At 55.4% G+C, this 18,166-nt stretch overlaps 4 protein-coding genes across 4 annotated transcripts; 3 read left to right on the top strand and 1 right to left on the bottom strand.

The window, feature by feature from the left end:
- Positions 1-96: 96 nt before the first annotated feature.
- GLOTRDRAFT_116983 (N-terminal acetyltransferase A, auxiliary subunit) lies at positions 97-3,729 on the top strand (the record flags this gene model as incomplete). The annotated part of the gene is made up of 17 exons (XM_007869716.1): positions 97-247; positions 304-497; positions 563-766; positions 819-975; positions 1,026-1,151; positions 1,206-1,316; positions 1,366-1,527; positions 1,599-1,915; positions 1,973-2,104; positions 2,185-2,264; positions 2,334-2,403; positions 2,452-2,506; positions 2,563-2,646; positions 2,704-2,898; positions 2,949-3,047; positions 3,110-3,348; positions 3,405-3,729. 17 exons carry the CDS (start codon positions 97-99, stop codon positions 3,600-3,602), a joined length of 2,574 nt encoding a protein of 857 aa, XP_007867907.1. The 3' UTR covers positions 3,603-3,729.
- Positions 3,730-3,822: 93 nt separating this feature from the next.
- Positions 3,823-4,831, top strand: GLOTRDRAFT_63194 (60S ribosomal protein L44). Its single transcript, XM_007869715.1, has 7 exons — positions 3,823-3,901; positions 3,957-3,970; positions 4,023-4,053; positions 4,107-4,227; positions 4,283-4,368; positions 4,416-4,464; positions 4,526-4,831. Exons 1-7 carry the CDS (start codon positions 3,885-3,887, stop codon positions 4,526-4,528), a joined length of 321 nt encoding a protein of 106 aa, XP_007867906.1. The 5' UTR covers positions 3,823-3,884; the 3' UTR covers positions 4,529-4,831.
- A 5,020-nt stretch (positions 4,832-9,851) lies between these two features.
- Positions 9,852-14,601, top strand: GLOTRDRAFT_78610 (3-hydroxy-3-methylglutaryl-coenzyme A reductase; the record flags this gene model as incomplete). Its single annotated transcript, XM_007869714.1, has 7 exons — positions 9,852-10,163; positions 10,218-10,619; positions 10,685-11,284; positions 11,698-11,976; positions 12,034-12,901; positions 12,958-13,810; positions 13,867-14,601. 7 exons carry the CDS (start codon positions 9,852-9,854, stop codon positions 14,324-14,326), a joined length of 3,774 nt encoding a protein of 1,257 aa, XP_007867905.1. The 3' UTR covers positions 14,327-14,601.
- Positions 14,577-17,422, bottom strand: GLOTRDRAFT_63186 (uncharacterized protein; the record flags this gene model as incomplete). The annotated part of the gene is made up of 4 exons (XM_007869713.1): positions 14,577-16,778; positions 16,841-16,956; positions 17,008-17,346; positions 17,399-17,422. The coding sequence occupies 4 exons, from the start codon at positions 17,420-17,422 to the stop codon at positions 14,618-14,620; spliced, it is 2,640 nt and encodes an 879-aa protein (XP_007867904.1). The 3' UTR covers positions 14,577-14,617.
- Positions 17,423-18,166: the final 744 nt, after the last annotated feature.

Genomic DNA, 18,166 nt, shown 5'->3' with positions numbered 1-18,166 from the left:
TCGTTTCGCGATCAGCGCGTCTAAGACGCGTCGTGCTTACATAAAGCGTGCATGCTTGTAACTTACAACGCGGTGTAACATTGAATACTTTAAACCATGCCTCCTCCCGGTGTCCCTGCGAAACGGCAGTTACCCTCAAAGGAACAGAGCTTATTCAAAGAGCTCTTGACTCTGTATGAAACACGGCAATTGAAGAAAGGCATAAAGACTGCCGATCAGATCCTCAAAAAGTTTCCAGAGCACGGAGGTACGAAAGGACTAAGTGCGACTCAATAGACGATGCTGAAGCTGTATAACATTTAGAGACACTATGTATGAAAGGTCTTTTGCTCACGCACTTGGGAAGGCGAGAGGAGGGGAGAGAAGCTGTGAAGACGGGCCTCCGGATGGACTTGACCTCGCACATATGCTGGCATGTATTCGGCCTTATTCAGAAAGGAGAGAGGAATTATGAGGAGGCCCTGAAGTCATATACTCAGGCTCTGCGCTTTGATAAGGCACGCTATACTCCGCTACATCGCATCCTTACTGACCGCTAGGCGAACCACTTAAAACCAAACAGGAAAACTTGAATATCTTGAGAGATGCGGCCAACTTACAGACTCAACTACGTTTATACGACGGCCTTGTGGAAACGCGGCATACTCTGCTGCGGCTCCGTCCACAGCTTCGACAGAATTGGATTGCGCTTGCCGTGGCTTATCATCTTAATGGGCAACTCTCGGATGCAAAGCAGGTTCTCGAAGCGTATGAGAAGACGCTGAAGGTTAGTGACATCCCAAGCATGTCCTTGAAGCTCTCTCCATATGCCTATGCAGAATGTGCCAGATTACGACGTGGAGCATTCAGAAGTCCTCCTATATCATGTACGCTTACTCGAAGATCTCGACGAAAATTCAGAAGCGTTGTCGCTGCTTGATACCAGCGCAAAGTCGAGGGCAATTGTTGATCGTAAGGCCATAATGGAATATCGAGGTAGGGTAGTCGACCGCACCTATTTTATGGTTGTTAATGATTCAGCACAGCTCGTCTATTATCCAAGCTGGGGCAAACTGACGAGGCCGAACATGCTTGGCGAGCCCTGATTGAACAAAACCCGGATTGCATCGAATATTATAAGGGATATCTTAGCAACAGAGGTATTTCCTTTGGTGCGTCTTTGCTAATCATCTTGGGTAGTATCGACTTCTCATCGATCCAATCAGATTCACTCACAGATGAGACCCGTGCAGAAGCCGCACGGATTCTTCGTGACTTCTCTCAGCAGATCCCTCGCGGAGGACGCGCGCGTCACCTTGCCTTAACAGTGTCCACTGGTCAGTCACTCAAACACCGTGAAGTAAACGATCTGATATTGTTGGCCAGGGGACGAATTCAAGGAGCTTGTCAAGGAATATATCACGTCTGGGCTATCGAAGGGCATTCCATCCCTATTTGCTGATCTCAAAACTCTCTACAAGAATCCTGCGAAGCAAGAAGCTATCGAGGAGACAGTAGAAGAAATACGCGGATCCCTTTCGTCCGCTCGTGAGTCTTTCGAATCCCGTTGTTGTTAGCATGAACCTATTCACACAGAACTCTGTGACGCGTACATGCAGCGTCAGAGGCGGAACCGACAATGTACCTCTGGACTCTCTACTTTCTCGCCCAACACCATTCGTTCCTCGGTAGACAATCTCGTGCTTTGTCCTTGCTCGAAGAAGCGTTCAAGCATACGCCGACTTTGCCTGAATTGTACACTTGCAAAGCGCGGGTATTGAAGCGATCCGGTGACTACTACGGTGCAGCGAAGAGTCTGAACGACGCGCGTCTGTTGGATGGTCAGGATCGATTCCTGAACACCAAATGTGGGAAGTACAGACTTAGAGCCGGGCTAATCGAGGAAGCCAGTGAGATCTTCGGGCTGTTCACGAAGGTGCGGAGACATTTTTGTAGAATGGATGTACGAATTTCTCATCATGCGATTACTCAGAAAGATGCCGCGAGTCCCGCAGCAGATCTCGAGGATATGCAGTCGCTGCTGTTCCTGGTTGAGGACGGAGACGCGTATAACCGGAATGGTAATTTAGGCATGGCATTGAAGCGGTATCATGCAGTGCAAAAGGTAGCTTCCCTGGTCCATTCACTTGGTTTTGAACCATTCAGAGTCATAAGCGGGACATCGCGGTTAATCGATAGTGGTAGGTCTTTGACGAATATGAGGACGACCAGTTCGACTTCCACTCCTATTCCATCCGAAAGTTCACGATAAACGTTTACCTTGAGTGAGCCTTCCCATCCTCGCTGATGGCCCTTTCCATCCGCCTCTAACCTGTGATATCTCCATCCTGCAGGATGATACATTGGGAAGACCAGCTTCGTTCAAACCCGGCATACGTCCATGCGGCTCTCGCTGCGTCGCAGGTTTGTATGTATTCCATGTCTCCGGCTCACCGCTCATACTATGCCCAGGTGTATATTCGACTTCACGACGACCCAGCTCTTGTAGCTTCTCTCACTGCGCCAGGTAAGTGCTATACCGATACCACAATGCTAATTTATGTGCGACCGGATCATCCACAGCTGCTTTGAGCGATGCGGAAAAGAAGGCCAAGAACAAGGCCAAGAAGGCGAAAGCGGCGCAGAAACAGGAGGAGGCCAAGAAAGGTCAGTCGCTGCTCGGTCTTCTATGGTCCACAGACTGATGTTCTTCTCGGACTACAGCCTCTAGCTCACAGAGCAATGAGGACAAAGGTCTTGAGCCGGCTCCTCCACAAGACGAAGACCCGCATGGGACTAAGTTGGTCGAAGCGGCTGATAGACTGGACAAGGCAGCTGCATGGCTCAAACCCTTGCAAACTCTGGCTAAAGACAATATTGACGTGTGGATTGCTGTTTACGATGTCGCGGTGCGCCGTGGTGAGTAGATAGCAGGCTTAGTGGAGGATGGTTGTGCTCATTTTGCCCAGACAAGCATCTCCAAGCGATTAAAGCTCTCAGCCACGCTCGACAGTTGGACCCTGAGAATCCAGAGCTTCACCTAAGATTAATTGATGCCCGGAAGAGAGGCAAGTCCACGCTTGACTAGTCAGCCTCCCGTGTTTAACGTGTTTAACGACTACCAACTTAGCGTTGCCTTCTGCAAGCGCGCCAGCTCTCGAACCGGTCGTATCCGCGTCCTTGCAAGAGCTGATCCCTGACACCGTATCATTGGAGACGTATAACTCGCAGTATCTTCAAAGACATTCGACATCGCCGAAGGCTATTTTAGCAAGTGCCCGAGCGTTGCGTCGACTGGAGGCGCCCGTAGAGGAAATTGAGAACACTGTCTTCAGCCTTCTGAACGCGGAGATCGAGGTTACCGTCAAAGTAAGTCTTTGCCTCCGCGATATACGACTCTTAATGTGACGCGCCTTCGGAAACAGACTGCACTCGCTGCTCTGGCGTTCCTGCAAGAGATCCAGGCTCCCAGGGCGGAGGAATTCCGCACGACATGTGATGCCAAGTTCGAGCTTTCAACGGCGTTCAAATCCTCAGAGGAGCTGGCTGCTCTGCGTCGATGTGTGATCAATGGTACATTAGAAAACGAATCCGCTCAACCAGATGCGGAGGTTCTGAGTTAACCTCTACCGCCACAAGCGATTCCTGTTCCCACTAGATATTGAGCGCAGGCACAGTGCTACTACCTACATCTGTAGACTCTACATGTGCTATTTCAGCTGCGAATACCAGACGCGAATATTGACTCGATTTTGACCTTCAAGTCGCGATTTTGAGGTCAGTGACAGGTCACACCTTTGTCACGACTGTACAGTATCTGCCCGGCAGCCTCCGCGCATTCTCAGTGATAGTCCAATATTACTCACGGCGACGGCCAAGCTCGTACTCGACACAGTCCGGTCAAGATGGTCAACATTCCCAAGTGAGTCCACGCATGATTCCTGCGCAATGTAACGTTGACATATCTGTTCACTCAGGACACGCCGGACGTGTGAGTTGAAAGCACAGAGTTTGGTACAAGGCACATACTGATGACCGCATAGACTGCGCTAGCAAGAACTGCAGGAAGCACACGTACGTCCTTCATCTGCTCAACTCTCATCGCATGCTCAGATTAGTGGATGCAGTCCCCACAAGGTGACGCAGTACAAGAAGGGCAAGGATTCGCTGGTCGCTCAGGGAAAGCGCCGTTACGACCGTAAGCAGACGGGTTATGGTGGTCAGAAGAAGCCTGTCTTCCACAAGAAGGTGCGTAGTTTCACTCTATGCAAGCGTAAGCTTGAGTCAAGCCATTGTGCATCAGGCCAAGACCACGAAGAAGGTCGTGCTCCGGCTAGAATGCACAGTGTGCAAGTACAAAATGCAGCTGTCCCTCAAGCGATGCAAACAGTGCGTTCTCCTTAATCTTCTGATAAATTTATCTGACTCGCGTTCAGCTTCGAGTTGGGTGGTGAGAAGAAGACGAAGGGTGCTGCTCTTACTTTCGTGCGTATCTGCTTGCCTCAATACTATACCTTTACTAACCTTGCCGTCTCTCGATCGATAGTGAGCGTGTACGGAATGTTGGCCGTCCTCTCCCCCTTCCTCCTTGTTGTTGTGCTACCGCCTCATCGCCACACTATGATATGCGATTGGTCATGCTGTCGTCTCTTACTATGAGTAATCCATGTACCATACCGGGTGCTTTCCCGGAATCATGCAGTGACACCGTCCGGGTAGAGGACCCGATGCAGCAGCGGCTGATTGGGGTGCAGATGGATATGTTAATATCGAGTCTCGGACGTTCCCCCTCAAACGCGCTGATCCAGTTAGCGGTATGCAGGAAATTTACGCCCTCCCCCTCCCCCCGACATCACTGGAACAGAATTATGAGATTCAAAGACAAGCCATTTGACATTCATATACGCCGTCTTACAGCCCGAGAACGGTCTTAGCACTCGTTCTTCACTATATGTATGTATGTCATCCGAGGCCACACATTGTGAAGCTCTCATTCGAATTTCGAACGCCTAGATTTCGGGAAGGTGTCGCATCTGGAACAGAGAATCCCGTTATACGCTGGGTCTCGTCTTCCAAACTGCACCCGCTTTCTGCTCTTGTGAAGACGCCAGGGCAACTGCCACCGGGGCCTCGTCTCAAATCCAACTAAAATCTAAGTAAGGCGACGAGGCTCGATGAGAGAGGTTGCTATGGAGGATAACCTTCGATGCCATCCTGGAGATATTCGTAATCTCATGCAGAAGACGAAATGATCATCAAGTCGCCTTGACGGGTTACTTACCAGCAATTCGCAACTTTAACCACTCCAGATACCCAAAGGAATTCCTCTAGCGTACCATACGCGGGTACGTTCTCAGCGGGGATGCGCAGAAGCTGGACTACGTACGAGAAGACCTGGGGACATTGAAGTTCAGCCGTATTCCAACTGCTCCAGGTATTCGGCCAGACGTCCGGTATGGTGGACTCCTCCATCTGCGTCTCGTCCCAATAGCCTGCGGTTGCGGCCCGCGCACAGGGTTTGCGTCATGTGTGCCGGGAACGCGACGAAGGTGCCCGGATCGGTAAGTCTGCTGAAATGTTGTGACCAGATGGCATTGTTCTCATTGGTTCGGCTTCGCCAGCAATTGACCGACCACAGGAAATGTCGATGTTGCGCGACTTGTCTAGCGTGCTACTACTCTCTCCAAGGGCCAAGATTGAAGTCATACCGCTGCATGAATCGCGTGTGCGATCATGACTCGAAAGGATCTAGCAACGAGTTGGTCATTATCTCCCGATTGGATGTGCGCGGACGGTTCGGGCTCTGTCCCGCGACTCCCGCCTCAGGTAAGTAAGTGATACTGCCGGACGATACGCCAGGATCCTTCGCGGCTTGTCAGCACGCCTTAGACTGATGTGTGGAACAACGAATACTCGCTGTAGATAATGGGGATGGAAAGTGGTGATCTGGTGAGATATTCATATTGCACTGAGCGGTTCAGCGCCTGACAGGATGACAGAGTAATGCTGCAGTATGTCACGCGACATGTTCTATGCAAAAGGGTACGTATGTCCGCCCTTGCACCCATGAGAAAATGCAGGCTAAACCGAAGTGGATGCATTAGTAGCATATGCCCATAGGCTCATTTTCGAGTCGCTATAGCGCATCGCGGTGGTGTAACCCCATTCGCTCACCTGGGGCGGGAGTCAACGGCTCCTGCGGGGTCAGCAGGCGCTTCGCCGCTGTACAGTCCTGGATCAGCTCCCGGTCTCTCATGCCATCCACTACTCGCTTTAGCGCACCTTCATCGCCCCACCCCCCACAGGCAGATATCCAGTGCAGTGTACACGCACCCTCAGAGACACATAGGGGGCGCCACCAAGGTTCTTCTTTTCAGGGAGACCAGATGGCGTGCAAAATCAAATTTCGGGATCCACTAAGTACTGTACGACAGTACGTTTCGAGCCTCCACGCATTTGTCCTGCTGCTCCCGCGAAAGCACGGCATGTCGACACCCACCATTGCCGTGTTGGTGTTCGGAACTCCAGTTGCAACTTACTCACTGGTGAAGACTTAGGGTTCAGTCGAGTTCGCAGACACGAGGATCCGGGGCGCAAGACGGCCATCGCACCGTTCCATGCATCGGGATATATTTATCTTCGGAGACGAGTGTCTCGGAGGTTGCACACGGTCAGTAAGAAAATTGCCGCACATCTGGCTCGGGACCGATGCCTGATGGAGGAAAAGCTGACGAAAGTGCAAAGTTCGGGCTGGGACGCGGGGAGCGTAGCGGGATGAGCATCGCCAGGCACACAGAGCAGCTGGCTCGGGACTTCGAAGGACTTCGACGCGGAGAAGAGGGAGGCCGGCGCCGCTAATGCGCCCTTGCTTGGCTGAGTCCGGGTTAGGAGACGCGACTCCCAAATATGATTCGTCGAAGGCAGGAGTGCGAGGAGTAGGTGGTTGCCTGCATCATTGCCCAACGCAAGATGGCTATCCAGCGGCCCCGTATGCGCATGCAAGCGGGAGGTTCGCGGGTGGGGCTCGGGCCCGCTCTGGTCTTCCTAAGGCTGGCGAAGGTATGCATCGATGAGCAATATCAGGTACGAACGTGCTGGCTCGGGACTTCGAAGGACTTCGACACGGAGACGGCGCCGCTAAGGTGGTCCTGTCCGAGGCCCGAGACTTGTCCGAGCGGATTTGATTGAGAGCAGGTTAGGAGACGGGGCTCCCAAGACGGCGCGAGGCAAGGAGTAGGTGGCAGCCCGCGTCACTACCAACGCAAGATGGCTACACAGCGGAGTGGGCGACCGCTTTCCCGTATGCGGGAAGGGCTCGGGCCGTCGTGGCTGACGAAGGGATGGGCATCGCCAGGTACGAGCGCTGGCTCGGGACTCGGAAGGACTTGGACGCGGCGATGGCGCTGCTAATGCGCCTTCTCGTCCGGGGCCGCAGACTTCAAGGCCGAGCGGCATTCAGGTTAGGTTAGGAGACGAGCGCTCCAGGACGATGCAGACGCAGGCATCGGGTGGTGGCCTGCCAGTGCATCAATACCCGACGCACGATGGCTGTCCACACAGCGGATCGGGCGTGCGCGTTCCCGCGAGCGGGGAGGGCTCGGGACCGCCAGGGTTGATGCCCTTCCCATTTCGCTCTTGCCTGAATCTGAATCGTGCTACTATGGCCTGAGATTTTTCATTGTTGATCGTGGCTACGACGGCCAGGCACCGCGATTGGCGGGCGAGGTGCTGGAATTGCCAATGGGCGGTGAAATTCCGGAGGGCGATTCGGTGTAGAGATCTTGCTGATGGATGCACGTCCTGGGTATTGGTGTGTGGCGGTTGGTGCGGTTAGCTCGGGGTTGGATGGGAGGGAGCGGTGCCGGTGAGTGCAGCCTGGAGCGTTCACCTATCGATTTCAGCGCTTCCTGTTCTTCCGCACTCTTCTCACTGGAGCATGCTTATGGAGTAACAGTGAAACAAGCTACTCTGAGCCAAAACATACACTGTACGGTCGGGGGCAGTACAGCGCGATCAATTGTGCGGCCGCCTGAGAGGATGGCTGAGGCTGTTTGGTGTTTGCTACTTATCTCTCGCGGGACCGCGAGAGGTGATACGATACATACATATCTTTGATGCACCGACGAATGGCAGGCCGGGGACCCCAGAGAGCTGCGCTGGGGATACTCGGAGGTGTGTGCGCGGAGGAGGGGAACGTCCGATTGACTGCATGGAAGACGTATGGGAACTTGGGGTTGCTTGTTTACTAGGTTGTGTCATTCCAGTCAGGGATGTGTTGGTCCACTATAGAACGGGGCCTAGGTTGTGAGTTGAATGGTTGTCCGGAGGTCCTGTATCGAGTCTCGCCATTGATCCTGACCGGCTCTTCTCAAATTAGCAGCGTCGGGCGAATGAAATCCTTCCATAGACTCGGACGTTCAAGTAATTGTCATCGGTGCTCCTCGCCACTGTCAGAGATATGCGAGTAGAAACTAGACTATCGCGACACATGGCGCGAGAGCTGGACTAGAAGGGGTCGCTTATTCGGCCGTCAGCCTAATCGCTATAGGCAGGGTGTAGGGGCGCTAAGATAGTTTCATAGAAAATGTACTATACATAATAGCGACGTACAGGATGACTGTGCTATGATAGTCCGGAATACATGAGGTGCTGCATCGTACCTATGACACCGGTGACGCCCAGCAAGGAACGGCCATCTGGCAAGAGGACGGCTTACCCTGGCAGGCCGCACCCAGGGACCGACATGATCATCAGAAGCAGTGGCCGTATACGGGCGGCGTCAGGCTTGCAATTGCATTTGCCTCCGACGGCCTGTTATCTTATCTGGGCCGCTGATCTGGAAGGCATTATGGTAGCGCCTTGTACGGAGATGGCAAGTAGTGCTGTACAGACGTCAGCGCTAGTGAAGAATGCCTCCGATGATGCAGGTGCCGAGCCCGGTCCTGCTATATGCCCTCAGGCCGCTCGCCAGCAGGCAGAAACATGTTTGACTGCCATCGGGTTCCGATCGGTCCGCTGGGCCTCCGTGTGCATAGGACAACGCTCAAGATCCTCAGATAGAAGAACGCAGAGACTAGTGACGAGGGACGTGTATTGTGTATTTTGGCTTTCGGCAGGAAGGAGCTCGGACTTAGCGGCCGCATAAACAAAAGGCGATGAGGAAGGATGAGACAGACCCCAAGACAAGTTACAGAGTCGTATGAGCAGGTTAGGACAAAACAGGCAGTCGGAGAATAGACAAGCTCTTTTGTTGCTACGGGGGCGAGACAGGCCAGTCATTGTGGCCGCGAAATGAGGGCGAGGGGCACCTCCAATCCAGAGCGAAAACGAGAAGACGGTCGCAGACGTGTGGAACGCTTGGAACGGTGTCGGCGCGTATATGTAGCACCACCGAGGCTGTCGAAACGAGGATGCGGCCGCATTGGCGAGGGAGGACGACACAGGAATGGACGGCGAGTGCCCGGCGCGAAATGCAAACGCGATTGGCGGGGAAGCGGGGCGCCACAAATGGCAGAGCCAATCGCGTTGCGGGGCCTTATGTCAGTGGGACTGCCCGGGGTCCCGGCCGCCCGTAACGGGCGCAGAGTAGAGATAAAATGGTTCGACTGCTAAAACACAATTCGCTGTTCTCTCCTGTCTGCTCTGTTTCGCGTCGTGTCTGCTGAAGGGCTGCCCGTATTTTTATTCGTATTCTACGCGCTATTCGTCACTAGTGGAGTAGAAAAGGCACGTACGTTTCCGCTGACAGCGAGGGACATTAATTTGATACGCCCTATCCCCACACTCACACGCAGTGAAACAGCACTTTTTATTCTGCACGCACCGAGGCCCAGGGCTCTGCATCTCCCCCAACCGTCCCAATAGTCGCCACCATGCGCGCGTTGTTGCGCCCGCTCGCAAAGAACGCCGTCGCGCTCCCTATTGAGACCATCGTCTTCTTCTTCGTCGCGACCACCCTCGCCTACTTCCAGCTCCTCTCCGTCATCAAGCACTCCTCATGGCTCGCCCCGTCCGCCGCGCCCGAAATCCGCCCGGCGAACGTTCTCTATCGTGAGGGCGAGTGGGTCAGCGTCGGGGAGAGCGTATGGATGGGCGGAGTCGTCGACGAGAGCGTGGATGCCCTTGAGCTGCAGCAGATCGTCTTCTCCCTGGACGCGCCCAAGCCGGCTGGCAAGCCCAAGAAGGTGAGCAGCCTGTCATCACACGTTGCAGAACATAGACGCTCACGCTGCGCGCAGGCATCCAAGTCAGAGTCTGCGCCCGTGGACTCTGCCCTCGTGGAGAACTCGGTGAACCACCTCATCGCGCACCTGACGCACCAGTTCCCGTCCCTCTCCGGCTACAAGTACCCCGCGCTGTGCTCGCCCAGCGCGCTCAACGGCACCGCCGATGCGTCCGCGTGTTTCACGTCCGTTACCGTCCAACCCCGCTCGACGATCCTTACCCTGTCGTTCACTCCCGGTGCGCGCGACGACTTTGTCGCCGCGCTGAAGCACCACGCCAGCTTTGGGAGCGATGCCAACGGCGTCAGCTTCCACGTCGAGGAGCAGCAATCCGAGAATATTGGCCAGATGAAGAGCGGCAAGTGGGTCGCGTACGCCCTGCGCGCGCTCGTCATGCGTTTCTGGGAGCTGACCAAGGTGAGATGGGCTCCCTTCGCCCTATATGCATCGTTTACTCACTATATGCGCCTCGCCCTCAACAGAAAGCGGACTCGCTCGACATCATGCTCGTCCTCCTCGGCTACGTCCTCATGCACCTCACCTTCATCCGGCTCGTGCTGCGCTCCCGCGCGCTGGGCTCCAACTTCTGGCTCACGACTGCCGTGCTCTCCTGCGGCATCACGTCCTTTGTGCTCACGCTCTGCATCTGCGCGTACCTGCGCATCCCGCTCGACCCGGTCAGCCTGAGCGAGGCGATGCCGTTCGTCGTGTGCACTGTCGGCTTCGAGAAGCCTTTGCGCCTCGCGAAGGCGGTGTTCCGCAACCGGTACGTGACGGAGCCCGTCGAGGCGCCGAGCCCGGGCAGCAGAAGCGGCGCGGACACGCCCGCGCTGCGCTCGGGCATGCAGACGCCCCGCGCGGGCCAGATGAAGAGCGCGAGCGAGGTGATCATGGAGGCGTACGACGCGGTGGGCAACTCGATCTTGAGGGACTATGCGCTCGAGATTGCGGTGCTGTGTGGGGGGATCTGGAGCGGTGTCGGGGGCTTGAAGGAGTTTTGCGCGCTCGCTGCGGTTCTGCTGACTGTAGACTGTGTGGTGCTGAGCACGTTCTACGTCGCGGTGCTCGGTGTCATGGTTGAGGTGAGTGCGAGTTCCGTTTTTGTCCGGGTTTCGGGTCTGGTGGTCATTGTCTGGTTATCTTTCGGATCTTTTCTTTTTTCTGTACTGGGCTTGCTCCATCGCTGGCTGCCGCTTTCTGCGTCGGATGCCAGATGGGACGGTGGGGTGGTGGGCGTTCAGAGGTGATCCCAGGCATGGATGCTTTGGGAGTAGATATGGGGTGCGGGCAGTGTCAGTTTGACTCTGGTCGAAGGCCAGTTTATCATGTGCGAAGGCCAGAAGCAGATGGGGACGGCACGTGACCGGTCATTGGACCCTAGTCCCTTCCCCGAGCGACCTTTCCTCTTTCGTGTTTACGTCTGCTTTACGCTTTGTGTTGTGCTCGATATATGCTGCGAACGATGGTACTGACAAGTGTCTTCCCTCTATAATAGGTCCGCCGCATCAAGCGCTTCAGGTATATCGCGCGGACGCTGGCTCAGCAGTACGCAAAGGCTACGCGCAAGCCAAAGGGCTCCGCTGCTGTCGACGATGATGATGACGAGGAGCCCATCCCGATTACCAGCAAGAACATGAGCTTCCGCGAGCGCCTTACCGCTGCCATTCTTGGTGTCAAGGGCAGCATGCTCAAGCAGCACCAGGGTGTGCGTCCCGGCCTGGAGGCCCAGAAGGAGGACGAGGAGAGCCCTGTTGCAAGGCTCAAGCTGCTTTTGGTGAGTGTTCATGTTTCGGTTAGGGTATAGAAGGAGGTTTTGATGATACGTGTGCAGATCGTGTCATTCTTGACGCTACATATTTTGAACTTGTGCACGACTCTGGCGCCCGCGACCGCGGCTGCTCGGTATAACAACAGAGTGTACGGCGACCAGCCTATCCCCGCTGTCCGCAAGGTCGATATCACCAGCCCCGTCATCTCGAAGGTGCTTTCTGACATTGCGGTTGCGCACGCTACGCCGCTGTCGAACGACAGCGCTGCGCTCGACACCGTCGAGAAGGACCTGCTCGTCAAGGTCGCGCCTCCCGTCTACGTGCGCATCGTCCCGCCCACATCTACTCGCGGCGCGAGTGCGAAGGTCGAGCAGTTCTTGGAGTCATGGACCGGCATCGTCGCGGATCCGATCATGAGCAAGTGGATCGTGGCCATCCTCGCGGTCAGCATCGCCTTGAACGGGTTCTTGCTCAAGGGCCTCGCGTTCACGTCGGGCTCGACCGCTGCACAGCCGCCGTTCATGTCTGCGAGTGCTGCCGCCGTCATCTCGCCCATGCCCGAGCACCTCGGTGCTCAGCCGCTCAGCCTGGAGGACATTGATCGCAAGCTGGAGAAGGCGCGGGAGAGGCCGCAGCAGTTGCCTGCGCTGCCGCCGGCCCCGAGCTCGAGCAGCTCGTCCGAGTCGTCCACGCCGTCAAGCCCTGGTGAGGTGAAGAAGGTGTCGGAGGTGTCGAGGGATACCGTGCGCTCGCTACAGGAGTGCATTGATATCTTTGAGAATGGCCCGCGTCCCGTTTCGGTGTCGTTGTCGCTGTTGAACGACGAGGAAGTTATTCAGCTGTGCCAGGCGGGCAAGATTGCTGCATATGCGCTTGAGAAGGTGTTGGGTGATTTGGAGCGGGCTGTCGCTATTCGGCGGGCTTTGATCTGTAAGTTGGTTGGCGCTCTTGGTGGTGATCGAGTTGCTTATGGTGTTGGTTTGCAGCTCGTGCATCGAAGACTAAAACCCTGGAACACTCCATTATTCCCATGTCTCAGTACGACTACTCGAAGGTATACGGCGCGTGCTGCGAGAACGTCGTTGGCTACATCCCGCTTCCTCTCGGTATCGCCGGTCCGCTCAAGATCGACGGTGAACTGTACCCGATCCCGATGGCTACCGCTGAGGGCACCCTCGTCGCGTCCACTTCGCGCGGATCGAAGGCCCTGAACGCCGGCGGAGGCGTCACGACGGTCGTCACCTACGACTCCATGACCCGTGGCCCTGCCATCGACTTCCCGAGCATCACCGAGGCCGCGCGCGCCAAGGCTTGGATCGATTCGGACGAGGGCAACGCCATTCTGAAGGAGGCTTTCGAGTCGACGTCGCGCTTCGCCAAGCTGCAGAGACTCAAGTGCGCGATGGCTGGCCGGACGCTCTACGTCCGCTTTGCCACTACCACCGGCGATGCGATGGGTATGAATATGATCTCGAAGGGGACCGAGAAAGCGCTCGAGGTCCTGCAGGCGAAGTTCCCGGACATGATTGTCCTCGCGCTGTCGGGCAACTACTGCACGGACAAGAAGCCCGCTGCGATCAACTGGATCGAGGGCCGCGGCAAGAGCGTCGTCGCTGAAGCTGTCATCCCCGGCAAAATCGTCAAGAGCGTGCTCAAGACCACCGTCGAGTCGCTGGTGAACGTCAATGTGAAGAAGAACCTCATCGGCTCGGCGATGGCGGGCTCCATTGGTGGCTTCAACGCGCACGCGGCGAACATCTTGACGGCTATCTTCCTTGCTACCGGCCAGGACCCCGCGCAGAACGTCGAGAGTTCCATGTGCATGACTCTCATGGAGCCGTGAGTGATCTGGTCTGATATATGATGCTCTTCGTGCTGATTGCTTTCCATGACAGAGTCAACAATGGCGAGGACCTTCTCATGACTGTCTCCATGCCTTGTATCGAGGTCGGCACAGTCGGCGGTGGTACTGTCTTGGGTCCTCAAGGCGCCGTCTTGGAAATGCTCGGTATCAAGGGCGCCCACCCTACGGACCCCGGCCAGAACGCCCAGCGCTTGGCCCGTATCATCGCCGCTGCTGTCATGGCCGGCGAGCTGTCGCTCATCAGTGCGCTCGCCGCTGGCCACCTCGTCCGCGCCCATATGGTGCACAACCGGTCGCAAGTCAACACCCCCGCTGTCTCCCGCCCCGTCACGCCCGGCCCTGGCACGCCGAGCGGCACGTTATGGGCAACGGGCTCAAAACAGAATCCTGGCAGGGGTATTCTGAGTCCGCTAGCTCTGAGTAGCAGAACACCTTCGAGCGCGTCAGTCGCTGCGCCCGGATACAACCTTGGGTCGATGGCAAAATCATGAAGTCATTTTGTCCTCGGTTCTCCCATGCATCTGTGATGCTTTCGCGTCGCGTTACACGTACCTTACGATTGACTCGCATAAATTCTTACTTGTAGTGTATTAGTCGCCTTGCTTCTTGGGGTTGTAACCTTTAGCTTTCGTCCGCATTCCTTACCAGAGGCTTAGACACGGAATATGCGTCGGACAGATCACGTAAATTATGCAATTCGATGATGAAAACAGTACAATGGATTTGTGTGTGTGTGTGTGGGGCGTAAGCCGATGTCGAGAGGACAGGATGGTAAAATACAACTACGTTAGATCGATGATAATATCTGAGCGGATGTGCATCTTGGGTTTAGACTGAACTGCACTAGGTTTGGAAGCAGCGGGGCGTTGCCTCGCCTTAGCCATCAGCAGCGGGGCTAATAGCATACGAGGCTCGGGAATATCGGAGTCGCTAGAGACGTCGATCACCTCGGACGCAGCTGCAGGTGGTTGCTTGGGCTTCAGCGACCGGGTACCAGATTTCCCTCGAGGTGAAGGGGATACAGGTCTCCGCTCCTCATGTCGGTTCTTGGTTTGCCTTGAATGGGGCGACGAATGACTGGTTGAGCTCCGAGGTGACTTGCGGTCAGTGTCAGAATCGGTCGTGGAGACTCGACTGCGCCCCGTTTTGCGAGGACTTCTGAGAGACGCGAGTGTGTGCGCCTCAGAGTCGCTCTGATCTTCTTCCGTGCGAGGTAAAGATGGAGGTGGTCTTGGCTGGAAACCCAACCCTCGAGGCTTGATGACAGGAGCGAGATCGTACGTCTCACTGCCGCACTCCTCTTCCTGCAGTAATGGGACCTGTCGAGACGCAGTGCGTCGGGACTCGCCTCCCTTGGAGGCGGAGGCGGAGGCGGAGGCGGTACGATGTCTGCTGCCTTGCGTCACGGGATGAAGGTCCACGAGGGTCTTCTGCTTTGAAGACACCCCTGACTTCTTCGATGTCGTAGCACTAGCTGCCGCGCGTCCAACGATAATGTCTTCTGATCCTGAGCTCTCGTCCTCTTCGACTATGTCGACTCTAGGCTTCGCCAAGCGTCGTCGGGATCCACTTCCCGACTTTGAGCCTACAGGGGACTCGGTGGCCTCGACCCTAGCAGAGAGGTGATCTCCGGAACTGTCACTTATATCGAAGACATGTCTGTCCTTCGACGATAAGACCTTCCTGGAGGTACTAGCTTTAGGTCTCGCCTTAGACGGCGTAGACGGGCTTTCATGTCCTTCGCGCCGGGCAGGGGCCTTGGGCGCAGCTTTCGACTTGATCCCTGCGCTGCTGCTCGCGTTGCGCCCTTTCGACTTCTTATCGGCTTTCTTCTGCTGGACTGCCTCGTATTCCTCGACTATGTGAGGCTCCGCTAACTTGACCATCGAGGCAGGCATCCAGACCCTGAGATGACTCTCAGGGTCCGGTGGCGCTTTCTTACCTCCTTTGCCCTTCGGAGCGTCATCTTCGTCCCCTTCGTCATCATCTTCGTCGGATTGGCAGGTGACAGCTTCCACCGGCCGTATACCTTTGACACCCGCTGCGCTAAGACGAACCAGCTGTGCTGGTGCGATCTCCAGACGGTACTCTAGGATACCATCCGTAGAAGCATGGGCGCGAGTGGAGTGTATCTTCACGATCAGACGCTCCTCGTCCTCGTCCTCGTCCTCGTCCCCGTCCTCGTCATCAGATTCGCCCCGAGATGGTGAGTTCAGCTGCATAGAAGAGAAATGCTTAGCAATCATAGACGAAGGAGTCCCGATCGGTGGCCTGTGCCCGCTCTTCTTCCTGGGCGTTGAGGGTAAGACTGCCCTTTCGTCTGCGTCCAACGCAGCACGACGCAGTATACGCAAGACTGCAGACGGCCACAGGACGGTTCGGAAGCGCTTAATGATGATATCCTTGACGCCCCATTCGAAGTACAGTTCGCAGAGTCCAGCAATCTTACTAAGGTCAGGCTCCCTGGTCCACCTGACCTTGACAGATTTACCTTCGCTTTCGGACGTGATGGGCCTGGCGTACGACAGCAGAATCTCGATGTCGGGGAAGTCCTCCGGCACGGACTTCGCAAGGGAGGGATTTTTCCGCCCCAGGTGTCCCTGCGAGTTAGTCTTCAGCTCATCCCGGATCTGCTGTCGCCAGACTTTCAAGAAGTCCGGGAGTTTCTCCCTCGGAAGCCGATCGAGGGCTTCTAGGAGACTGTCTCCAAATCCGCACTTGGCGAGGCCTCGTGCGGTACCGGGGCCACAGCGTGCGAGACCGGCTTGATGGTAGTCTCCTCCGCTGAGTAGACCGATCAGGATGAGGCCTCCTTGCGTAAGGCCTATGTCGGGGTGGTCTAGGAAATCCTCGGATTTGTATACGACGGAATGATTACCATCGTCTCTTCCAGCGGAGTTCTTGACAGGGTGAGCTTTGTTGCCAGACAAGGTATTGCTGGGGCTGAGGGATACATTGCAAAGGTCAGCGAGCATTTTGACTTCCCTCAGAATGAGCCGTCGTACTTGCGAATCACCATGGTGGCGCCGAACAAAAAGTTGTCGACATCGTCCGACAAGATAGCGTCGATCACGCCTATGCGGTTAAGATATGCCAGTTCGGCCTCTGCTTCTCCAGGAGCCTGTGCGACGTTTGTCTACAGTGAGACATTTGAGAGTAAAAGGCAACTTACCGTTCTCCATTCAAATCCAAAAGCTTCAATAATGTTCTTCATGCCAGTAGTTAGCCAGTGCGCATTTCCAGATACGCGCTTTCCCCGCTTGACAGAGGGCCTTTTCGGACCGTCGAACACGAATAGGGGTAGGAACGGCATGTTCATGAGTCGGCAACAGCGGAAGAAGAGCGTTCTGAGCTCCGGGTTTTCACCCTCCCTCCCATACGCAGCGTGAAAGAACCATATACTCGCATCTATCCCGATACGAAACCCGCGGTGGCCACCGACATTTGCTTCGAATCCTTCTACGACAGAAATTTCCGTGAGCGAGCGAACTTTTCCGGCAGGACGGAGAATCTACAGCAGAGATAATTATGCGAATGTCGAAAAGGAAAGATGTAGAACTTACATCCCAAAGACCGGGTACACCCATCGCAGCGAACAGATGCAGAGGCGTGCGCTTTGTGTGCCCGACGCGGACGGCTTGAACTGGAATCACGTGATGGTGACAGACGCGACTCATCACAGTCTTATAAGTGTCACGGTCGTCGGTAACGCGACTTCCTCCCGGATACAAACTGGCCTCGGACAGACTACCAATGCCCAGGGCAACAGCGGCGTCGAAGGCAAGAAGAAAGGACACTAGCGAAGAGGCAGACAGATAGCTGCTATTATCCCAGCAGTCCGCTAGCAGCGATGGCCATGGGTACAGATTGCAGCGGTTCAATTGCAACGGGCCCAGGTGGACTAAGTTTTGAATTTCATCCCAAGTAATATGCTAGCTGTAGTTGCGCAGTAAACGCAAGGTATGCATAGCAATTACTGAATTGTCCGTTGGCGCAGCTACTTCGCTTGTTTTTAGTTTCCTGCGAGAAGAGAAAGGATAAACAGGCCAAAGTTCCTGCAAGTGACCAAGCAGGGGCTGTGCAAAACAGTAAGACCACTTAGGTGGGATTTCTACTCATGCGCCAATACGCATCTGCCAGGTTACCCAGCACGCCGACCGCTTTTCCAGAGCCGCCGAGGAAATCTCAGTGGTACTCGACGTTCAATGAATATCAGCCTGCTTCGTACGAGGAGCTTGTCTCCGAGTACGCTGCAACCGACAACGAGATCAGGACGATTTGGATTGCTATCATGATCTAGCGGCATGCATTCATCTTTTGTGCTCCATCCT

The sequence above is a fragment of the Gloeophyllum trabeum genome (assembly GCF_000344685.1).
Source record: "Gloeophyllum trabeum ATCC 11539 unplaced genomic scaffold GLOTRscaffold_00010, whole genome shotgun sequence".
NCBI lineage: Eukaryota > Fungi > Basidiomycota > Agaricomycetes > Gloeophyllales > Gloeophyllaceae > Gloeophyllum > Gloeophyllum trabeum.
Note: the sequence above shows the minus strand (reverse complement) of the source record. Positions and strands in the feature narration are given on the sequence as shown.